Source organism: Oculina patagonica, chromosome 5, assembly GCF_052425735.1.
Source record: "Oculina patagonica isolate OP01 chromosome 5, crgOcupat, whole genome shotgun sequence".
NCBI lineage: Eukaryota > Metazoa > Cnidaria > Anthozoa > Scleractinia > Oculinidae > Oculina > Oculina patagonica.
Window position 1 is genome coordinate 3,657,703 of NC_135762.1, and position 11,430 is coordinate 3,669,132.

Genomic DNA, 11,430 nt, shown 5'->3' on the forward strand with positions numbered 1-11,430 from the left:
TTTCCACATTCTATTTTATAGAGTGTGCTATAAAATTCTTTTCCGATTTTTGACAAGTAAGTGGTACATCTGGACAAAATCCCCTGATAAAATGATCAGAAAATAACAATTGTTTTACAATCAAGTTAATTATACCCCAAAACCTTCTGGTGGCTTATTTCTCAGCTTCATTAAATGTTTTTTGGGTTTTTTTTTTTTAAAAATGTGTAGAGTTATTGGAAGAAATGGCGTGTGGGTTTTTGAAATAACATTGAAACCGAGATTTTCTTTCTCAATTTCTTTTGTTTTGTAACGTGAAAAGTGATTTCTTACCTTACGCAAGTTAAAAGTGTGTATGTACATTTTTATTTGCGCTTTGTGTATATTCCAAATGCAAAATCCCCAAGGTAACGTGAATGGTAAAGAAGCAGGTAGCTTGTGGACAGAACTTAAGATGTCTGGTATTAGCAACAGACAGATTTATTCTCGAATCGAAGCAGTCTTGAATTATTATATACAATTACTTTATGTCTTGTCACACAGCCTCTAGTCCTTCCTCAACACAGTAAATTCACACAGCCTCTTGAATGCGCTTCTCAACACACTGCTCGCTTCGACTCCTTGTGAATCGTAAGCTGAGCGCCGCTCATTTATATACTTTTACATGATACTTCAATTCAACCTATTTTTAGAATCATACATCATAAGTGTGCTATTTTAACCCGTTACTGCATATCCGCATCAGTGTTTTTACTTACTATAATACTATTACCAGGCACGTAGCGTGTTCTGCTGGAAATCCGTGAATCTGATTGGTTTTCCCATTGTTTTCACTTCGCTGACGCGTTCGTGCAGGCGTTGTTTTTAAAAGGGAAAATTATTCTTGCTTTTTTGGCTTTTGAAAATATATAAAATTGTAGGTTTTGGACTGCAATTTATTAATTAACAATTAAACTACAAGACCTAGTTTTCTTAAAAGTTAAAGTCTGCGAACGCAGACGTATTTCCGGCTGTCGCTTCTCTTCGACAGCCGGAAATGCGTATGCGTTTGCAGGCAGGCTACAGTTGAGTTGGCTGTCGCTCAAAGAAAACTTAGGCAGGAAGTCTAATTGTTAATTATTAAACAAAAACTAAGCGTCCTAACTTATAAAAGCAAACACAAGATAATTTGCTAAACATACTCTTCCCTTAGTAAGTAGATTTTAGAACGCCAAATCGATTGTGTGAATTTTATTGTTACTTATTTTTCGCGGGACTTAATTTTCGCGTATTTCGAAAAATCGCAAAATTAAAGACCCGCGAAAAAAGGTTCTCGCGAAAAATATACCCTTCTATATAATTCGTTATGATTAATCTGATTAATCAACGTTGCCGTCAGGTTACTACATAATTATCTTGGTACAGTCGTCAAACTAGCTCTACTTTCGTAAAATGGAACATGTTAAACTGTTTTAAGTTTCGTTTTGTTAAATGGTTTTGTTCAGTGTCATTGGCAACTATTGCTGTGGAAAATTAAAGTCAGTTGAGCCAATCTTGAGACTTAATTTAAACCAATTTTGACAATTTTCGCGAAATTTAGTTTCTTTTCTTAAATTTTTTGGCCAAATCGCGAAATTTAAGTCCCGCGAAATATGCCCGTTCCATTATCGCGAAATTAAGTTCTTGCAAAAATAAGTAACAATAAAGTCAACGAGAAGGCAGCTAGAACGGAAAAGAAAACAAAACAAAACAAAATTATCATAATGATAGCCAAGAGCCTAAGTTTGTGAACACGAGGAAAAAAATACTAATTCGATTTTTAACTAACTACACCAAAGTGATCGCATATGACCATAGTTTTGGCTTTTACTACGTTACCATAGCAATGATTGTACCAAATTCTTATTTTCAAAAACTGCACCTTGAAGGTTAAGTAAAGTACATCGAAACGTAAGCTTTGAACGGCGAAGAGTCGGCGTAGTTTTGTGGTTAGAACGCTCGACTTGTTACGCTAGTCTATTATTGTAAACCGGAGGTCCCTGGTTCAAACAAACCCCTTTCAATACTGTACTAATAGCAGGATTTATGTTTTGGGTGGTCCCTTATCGATCTCCTCTACGCTTTGTAAATAGCCAACTGGTCAGCCTCCTATCGGCTGAGATTTTATTTTCACGTACACGGCACCACATAAGTTGCTTTACGTTACTTCTACTTTACTGAAAATGTACAAAATAATTTAATTATCGTCATCCACTAGTTTTTCCGTGTTGTATCTTGTTGTTTTGTCACTGTATTTTTACAAATTATGTACACATTACGGACCAAAGTCGTTCAAGGCAACAAAAAGGGCAATTGGGGTCGAGTTTTTGCGTTTGACCGCTATGCGCCAAAGCCGCCCTCTTTGGATTCAAATCGCAGATTTTACTTGGATAATCAAGCGGCTCCTCTGAAAGCGTCACGTCACTTGCGTGACGAAGCAAATTTTATGAACTAGGCTGTTTTTTTTTTTCTTCAAGGCTTAAATTTGCTTGGCTCAGTAAAAGAATGTGTCAACAAAAAGAACAAAACCGGAGCCAGCACCAACGTGAACATCGGTCCATGTATTGGAGGGTTACTAAGCTGCGTGACTGCCAAGATCCCATACGCATGCGCCAGCCAGTGAGCCATGATGATGGTCACGTGACGTTTACTTCTGATCAACTGGCGGACATGCTAAAAACAAGACAAAAGAAAACATGTCAGATATTATCCGGGGGTACTCCCTAAAATTTACTACGGGGGTGTGCCGCTGAGTCCCTGGGACTCTGGACGTGTTACAGAGAAAAAAAGCTGAATTTGCGACTCTGTTCCAGACAAACATTGCAAAATAGGTACCCCGTTCCAGACAATATCCACAATGGAAATATATGTAGATAGATATAAGAACACAAGCGTATATCACAATGCGCTCACTTGAATTCGTCTGTGGCTCGGAGATAAAGCGATGAGAGGAGCGGAGTTTCATAGCTAAACTCGATCGAGTTTAATCAGGATTCTGGGAAAAAATCGACCCTGTTCCAGAGTCAAAAGAGTGATTTTTATACCCTGTTCCTGAGTCAGAGAGGCAAAAAGAGTATCCTTTTGAGCGGCACATACCCGTATAGCCCTTATATGGGATTCTCTCCCCCCCGTATATTGTGCAGTGTCAGGAAACACGTTGCAGCAATACAACAGTTTAACATCAGGTGACACCGTGTTAAAGCAAATTTAAGTTTATTTCCAGTCCGTACTGTGCATCCTGCGCATTCAATGTTATATAAGCTTCACACGAAGGAATGTGTATTCGCCGAAATAAATATTCCGGGAAAAACTTACCTTTTTCTTCATTATTAACGCCAGATAAACTTGCAAAACAGTAACAACGAGTAGAAAAACCAAGCCGACATTTTAGCTCATCGTGCATTCCCGAACGAAACGACCCGTAATGGCGGACAAAAACGCTTCTTGTACGCTATTACCGAAGTGTATCGCATCAAGCAAAGATGAAAACAAACCCCGAGACTGCGCAGTATGGACTGGAAATCACCTTTGACTAAAATACTCACCGTCACTTTGTTTTTGGCCAGGACCGTGGCAGTGCTCAACACAGAAATAACTAATGTTGCATAGGGGTAGGAATAATCTGGAAAAAAAAAAGAACACAAAACTGAGGAACTTTAGAAAGCGCCTCCATCATTGTATCTAACCTTAGTCTTTTCGAATTTTTCGTGTATCTTTATCATCCTTGTTTCTTTTTACAAGTTGTAACTCAGTTGATAGAGTAACAGTCATCTAATCCAGAGGCTGTGGGTTCGACTTCCACCGACGTCAAAGAATTTTCTCTGCCTCATGTGGTCTCTGATTTCCTTTATAGGGCCAACGCTCAGAAAGAAATTCCTGGATTACTTTACATTCACTTCTTTCAGTTTCTAATAATTATGAGTGCTGCATGGTGTGCAACATTGCATTTACGATTGTTCAATTGTCAATAAACTCTACTGAAATATATCTAGTTAAAAATCCTTTTAGGGAAATAATTTTCAGCCTTTTTCTTTTAAAAACACATGAGTACCATATTTACTCAAATAAGCGCCGCCCCCGAATAAGCGCCGCCCTCGAATAAGCGCCGCATTTGGGACAAAAAAGATAATAAGCGCCGCCCCCGAATAAGCGCCGCAGTCCCGATGTGACGCTTATTTGAGGAATTCCGTTAAACTAGTAACAGCACTACAACGCAACTCTAAAACAAACTGGACATTTTTTTTTCATCAAAACCGATGTTTTGCAGTTCAATGTTGATTTACGGCTCGCCCATTAGTTCTCTATCCAACATTCTGCAATACGCAGCTCTGTAAATGTTGTAAAGGCTGTGAACTTTGCTAAGACAGCTAGCGCTACTTCTTCTCAGCAAGAGACGAAGGCTGACAATCAAAGGATGCAATTTTCAATTACTGTAAAAGATCAGATCTATGGCGTCCAAGTTTTAAATAAGCGCCGCCCTCAAATAAGCGCCGCCCTCGAATACGCGCCGCACTTGAGGCGTGAAAAATTTAATAAGCGCCGCGGCGCTTATTCGAGTAAATACGAGTACTTTACGTTATGAAAAATGAAGTACTTACAAATGAGACCACCAAACAGAGCATGAAGCACTGCAAGGCATGGCAGGAAATACAGAGCAGCATAGGTGGAGGCACGTCCCTGACCGCCACAGAACTGGTGCGAAATGATGGGCCGGAACAAAAACAGGAGCCCAACAGAGAGTGCATAATACATAAGCACTATGGTGTACCTGATGTGAGAGAGAGCCACACAGAAAGTGATCAAGATAGACAATGCAAGCTCATGAATTATATGGAAACAGAGAATGCACTGTATTTGAACTGCATCAGTCACCTACTGTAGTTTCCTGTTTTGTTTTTCGCTTTTCCTTCGGAAAGGGTAGCTATCTGCATTTATTCCATGCTTTTGATGGTAGCAAGCTTTTGTTTCCCATGAGTCTAGCAATAATTTCTAACTACCATCAGTAGTGGGAGGCGCAGTGGCCTAATGGACTCTGGACTCTGGATCGAGCAGTCTGGGCTCAAGCCTCAGCCAGGGTCATTGTGTTGAGTGTTTGGGCAAGACACTTTACTCTTCAAATTGGAACCCGCTTCCATCCACCCAGCATTCTCGTCCCCATAGCCCTTTCATTTCTCTTAGCCGGCTTGGCACGAGAAAACGGAGGGCTATGGGGACATAGGATTTTTGAATTAATTCGAATATTTTTGATTGGCTGTTTGGAACAAAGAATTCCTAAACGGAAGTCAAAAACATAACGACTCTCTCATACATTATTTTGAAACGTCATTGACTGCATACATGAAGACCGGAAGTCCTAGAATCTAGGACTGGAAATTCTCTGTCCCCAGAGCCCTTCATTTTCTCGGGCCAAGGCTCAGCCGGCTAAGAGAAACCAAAGGGCTATGGGGACGAGAATGTCCACCCAGGTGTATAAATTAATGAGTACCAACGTTTACCCTGGGGGAGGGGGGTAGCCCTGTAGTGGACTAGCATCCAATCCAGGGGGAAGTAGAAATACTCCTAGTCGCTTCATACTATTAATGATTGTGTCATCGAGCTTTGAAATGACTGGGTCCTGATAATTAATAAGCCATATGGTGAAGAATAAACCCTACAAGAACCCTAAAATAATCTACCAAAATCTACTATGTACAATATGTACCAGCATTTTTAAAAAAGTACAGTGTAAGGTAACTTACAGAGGATAAACAGCCTCTTGTGTGCAGTGAAGAGTGTTGACATAATCAGGCTTGGGATTAAAGAATATTGTGTACCAGTCTGCAATTTCCTTCGACTTGCAGGATGTCAAACTTAGGCTTCCTAAATGTCAGAAGATAATAAACTAATGATCTTTGGAAATGATTCTGAATGTATGCTGCCTATCATTGAGCCAATGAATGCCTCTATTTCTGGACTTATATCTCTGGACATGATAAAAGCTTGCAAAATGTTGTGGTTCAATTTTACCCTTGGTACAATCTGATATTTTCCTTTGTTTTATATTCGTTATCATATATTTAGTGCTTCCCTTGTTAAATTAAGACTCTACTTGCTTAGTTACAATATTACCATACACCAGCAAAAAAGGAAAAACCCAAAAGGGTAAAATTGAACCCACCCTGCGAGCAGAGCCTCTTTTAACTTCCCTGCGGTTGAGATTTGGGAAGTAGAATGAGGCTCTGCGTAAATCGTGTCATTTCTTTGAAGTCGCCGCAGCCCCAAAGTTTGGGCCAGCTGGTCAGCCCAGATTAAACTGGTTTTTGCTGTGCAGGCATTATTTTTTGGAAAACCTGATGACCAAGAGGGAGCCCACAGTACGCTCTCGAAAGCACTAGAGCTGACGATTGCTCTTGCCATCTGCTACTGTTTGTGCGCACGTTTAGTCTGGATCATTTAAGATCTTGTTTTTTTCGCAAACCAAGAAAAAAATTCACGGTTAAAATCACACATTTCTTCCATAAAGTCACTAATACGACCTCAAGCGGTGCTTGACATGTTTTTACCGAAGGAACCCAGACGCTTTTTGAAGAAAAGAACTTGTATAACAAACACTTTGTTCACACTGTCGTGTACGATCCGAAACGGCATTACGCGCGCGCATGCTAAGAGTACGTGGTCCTCTCGCAAGCTAAACGCGCAAGCATCGCCTAAACCTCGCACATGCTCAACAAAGATTTGACACGATTCTTGCAGAGCCCTTTCTTGTTAAGCATATCAGTGGAAAAGAAAGGGCTCTGCTTGCAGGGTGATTTGAACCGCAAGGTACAAATACATAGTCAAGAATGCTGTCGCAAAAAATTCAAAGAATTTTGTGATCATGTTCGTAGGGTAGCAGCCAGATGTTTTTGCAAATAATCTTACAATATTGTTTTTTGATGTTACTCTGTACATAATTATTTGTTTTTTGTTAGATTTTGCTTATATCAACTTAATTTCGCATTCTTGTTGTGGAGAATGATACCATGGGCCTTACCAAAACACATACTTAGATAATATATATTTGTATTCCTTATTACACTGTATATGTAGATGCCCTAAACTTACCACGAGGTTTGCTTGCAAGAAGAGAAAATATGGCGGCTAAGGCACTTTCAACAAAAGCACTCAGACAAAGAACAAATATACTGCAAAAGAAATAACATTGACAAAAATTCACAATAAAATAATTGGACTCCGCAAATAAACAGATGGCTAGATAATCTTGATTATATTGTTCTCAGTGGAGACAAATCAAGTAAAATGCCAATTGGTGACATTTGATTTTCAATAAAATGTTGTAGTTTAAATTTATCTTTGGTTTAAAATTTTTCAAACCAGTTTTATTTTTATTTCCTTTTTCTCATATTCATAAAAAAATCAAACCGGGTTGACAAATTTAAAATAAAATGATAAATTTAAACCATAGCATAAAGACATGCTAATAAGGGTGCAACTCAAAATAAGAAATTACGAACTTTTCAAGTTAAAATTAAAAAAACATGTTAAAGTACAGTACAAACACGCCACAAAAATTTTACTGAACAAAATTTCCAATTCAATACATACCATTTTCTTTCGGCCCGTTTAGCAAAGAAGTCAATAAAGAACCAATGAAATATCAGCGACAACAATGCCATAAACCCCAGATATAACCAGTCATACAAATCAGGAGATGATGAGCACTCCAGACAGACTGTACCATTGGTACCATAACCTCTTGGGCAAGCCTGAAATAAGTATTTATTTCTTGTGTTATGTTGACGGTGCTATTACTTCAAGGCTATACTTGTCTAATACACAATAAAGTAAGGTTCCCATAACAAAGTTTGTATAGATTGTGTTGTTTCATGAATTATCCATACCTCCCCAAGAGAAGGGACTTTTCATAAGGACCACCCACCCCAACCCCTCTGGAAATTCCAATTAACCTTCATACATTTTTCTTAAAGTTTTGGCCTTTGATTCCCCTTCTTCCCCCCAGGAATTTCCAATCCCTTTTGTGGGGGGAGTATGGACAATTTTTGAGAACCACACATTTTTGAATACTTTTATTACAGAATATTTTCTAACTTGCTTTCAAATCACTTTTTTGACTTCATGCCACAAGTCAACTCATGGCATTATATTATGAACAGAATTAACAACAAGATGGTCACTAGGGGAAAATTCCTACAGCTACAGGTGAGTCAAATTTCACTCAAAGTCTAAATTGGATACAATTCCAGATTAAATTTTAATTGGTTCTTTATTTTTGCCCTGTAAAATTTTCTATAGGCGTCATACTCATTCTCATTCCAAGGGCAAATTTGGTCTGCCCCAGAAAACCAACCTGCGGCCAGTTCCAATTTGACAGGCTATGACTCACAGACTAACACTCAAATCACACAGGTTGGCAATCAAAAATGATTATTCAGCACATACTCAAAAAACAGTTTTGACCAAAAGGATCCTTATCTGGTATACATGTGGAATGAGGATGTGTCTAATGGAGAAGGAAATTGACCAATCTTGTAGTCACTACCAGGGTAATCTCTGTGAGTTTGCCAAAGTGGTGTCAAGAATTTCTTTCATGATACATGGAAGAAACTAACAGACAAGTGTATTAAATGCATGCCGGTTAATTAGGGTGTTTACTCAAAAATGTTTAAAAATAGTACCAAAAGTAACCATCATAAAAAGGCTTCTAATTATATGAACCTGTCTAATTACATCAAAAAAGCTACATGTACATTGAAAATAAGACATTAATATTATAAAATCATTATAAAGATGGTAAATTTTGAGCTCGGTGATAAACAATAAAAACAATAAAATAAAAACAATGAAAATGTATTTTTCAACAATGCCACGAGCATGGGATAAAGAAAAAATTACCATCTTTATTATTTACTACACACTTGGTGAATTGGACATTGCTGATCCTAGCAGATGCAATTGCACTTATCAACCTAGTAAAATGGCCCAGCCACAACGAGTCTCTCGTAGCTCAGGGAGTGGCCACCAGATCTGGGAGGCCATGGGTGATTCCCGTTGGGGACTCAGAATTTTTCTTTGTTCCATGCTTGTGTCATGTTAAACACTTGATCTTTATTATATTTGTCACATTAAAATTTATATCTTCATTATTTACTACAAACTTGATGATTTCGACATTGCTGATCCTAGCAGTATGCAGGACGCGTGTCACATATCAACCTAGTAAATGGCCCAGCTCACCACGAGTCTCGTAGCTCAGTTGGTTAGAGCGCCCAACCGGTATCTGGAAGGCCATGGGTTCGATTCCCGTCGGGGACTCAGAAATTTTCTTTCTCCCATGCTTGTGTCATTGTTGAAAAATACATCTTTATTAGATACTTGTACTTACCCCACAATCTCCAATTTTCCCATTGTCTTCAATAATCCTTCCACAGTATTGACCAGGACATGACTCAGATGCACCTGAATATGACAGCATTATGCATGGTTAAATAATATTAAGCATCAGGGCACAAAATAATGTTTAGATTTCAGCTCAGTCATGTGTCATTTCTGACCAGGCAAAACACTGAAAATAGCAAATTTTAACTACCACTATCTCTTGCTTTTTGGCTTATCTAGCTTTATCTGCAGGTGTTTGTGGTAAAATCCAAAGCAAAATATACATGTAATATGGACAAATTGTCATCTTGACTGGACATTTTTCCATTGACCGGCTGTTATTTTGAGCCCTAAACATGGGGGCTAAGAACTGTTTACAGTTAAGTTTTGTTTCAATTTAAAATTGTGAAAGTACAAATTTTGTTATGATGTTTGTACTGCTCATTATTTTTAAAAGATTCATGTAACTATGATGACACACAAACCCCCAAATTTGGGATAATCTAAAGTATAATGTTTTTCCATAATTAAAGAAATTCTAAACAAATTTGCTTAAGATTTGCCGGTAAGTATCACAAAATATTGTCATCCAAAATTGCAAAATTAAGTTGTATCAGTGAAACATATTTTTTGTGTAAACAAGGCAAAATAATGATTAACAGCAGAATACCCTGCCACTTAATTATAAACTACATGTAAGTTGAAAATGTAGCTGCCTAAGCAGTACAAAGAATTTTTGAAGCTTTCAGTGGCTATGCAGCATGCTGTAAAACAAAAATAGCATCGAAATTTCCTCGTCTTATAGACAGTGTGACAAACCAAAACTATATTCCTTTAATTAAGGAATCGAAACACAAGCAATTTGCCTGTTAAAAGCTAAAAATTCACTTGATAATTACTTATTAAGTTATTACTTTTGGAATATTTCAATTGCCTGTTCTTTCCCATTTCTTACCGTTTGTGTTCCTTTGTAACGACGAAAACCAGGTAAACACCACAAGAAGAGAAGACAGCAGACGTTTATCGCTCATGCTAAAAAAATGCTTGAAACTACATCTTCAGCAGCTGCTCGCGTACAACTTGCTATACCAAACGTCGCTATTACACTTTGTTGACTTTTAGAACGATTTAAAATGTCCTTCTGAGATTCTGAAGCGGAAATTAGACAGCGGATGCAAGTGATCCAAAATTCAGCACGTCGCCATCTTGAATGCTTTGTAGCCGAGCCTGTTTTGGAAGGGATAAGTGGCCCGGGTCGCCCGCGTTATGTAAACACACGTGAATTTTCTTTCACATTCTGCATGTGTTGGTGGACTGTCGCCCCTCCTCTAGCCTGTTCCAGGCTCTTGGTTCGTGGGGAAGAGCGAAAAAAGCGTGCGAGCGCGGAAAAGACGAGCGGGGAAGAAAAAGGCTACCCCTCCTCTAGGCTGCGAACAGTCTCTTAATTTCAACTCTTTCGGTCGTGCGTAGCAATTCAGGAGCAAAATCTGACTGCTCGCAGTCTACAAAATTTTCCCCTTTCCTCACCCCTCAGTGGTTGCGGGAATTACGTTAAAACCCCTGTTGACGCTCTTCCTTCTTACATAATAGGTCATACATAATAGGGAGAGAAAGCAATATGTCGCAAAGGAAAAGGAAGCCAAGTTGCAGATTGACCTCTTGCAAAGTATTTCAAGACTTCTGCGGAGCCTTAGTCCCCTTGGTCTTCTATTAGACTGTCCACAGCCTCTCCCCTTGCTTCTTCCGTTTTGCGCTGGCGTCCAGTTCTCTAGCCGTTCTCACCGCGCGCTCATCGATCGAAAAATTAAAAAACACGAAAAAATATCGAAAAAAAAACACGGGAAAATAGAGGGCTGTAAACAGTCTAGTCTTCTCTGCAATGAGTCTGGTGGAAAACCTACGAACGTGCCCCTCCTTCTAGACTTTTTCTTGAGCTCGACTTGTAGGCAAGTCCATACAAGTCTACCTGCCTCCCTACTTTTCATCCAGGGGCCGGAAGAGCGCAGGCTAGTGGAGCCCTTGCGCGTGCATGATCTGCATGATCTCTTCCCAAAGGCC

At 38.9% G+C, this 11,430-nt stretch overlaps 1 protein-coding gene across 1 annotated transcript; it reads right to left on the bottom strand.

The window, feature by feature from the left end:
• Positions 1-318: 318 nt before the first annotated feature.
• On the bottom strand, positions 319-10,582 carry LOC144654873 (JNK1/MAPK8-associated membrane protein-like). The gene is made up of 8 exons (XM_078515107.1): positions 10,328-10,582; positions 9,380-9,453; positions 7,582-7,742; positions 7,081-7,160; positions 5,736-5,856; positions 4,596-4,765; positions 3,543-3,619; positions 319-2,670 (listed from the first exon to the last, which is right to left on the bottom strand). Exons 1-8 carry the CDS (start codon positions 10,401-10,403, stop codon positions 2,470-2,472), a joined length of 960 nt encoding a protein of 319 aa, XP_078371233.1. The 5' UTR covers positions 10,404-10,582; the 3' UTR covers positions 319-2,469.
• Between the last annotated feature and the right edge of the window lie 848 nt (positions 10,583-11,430).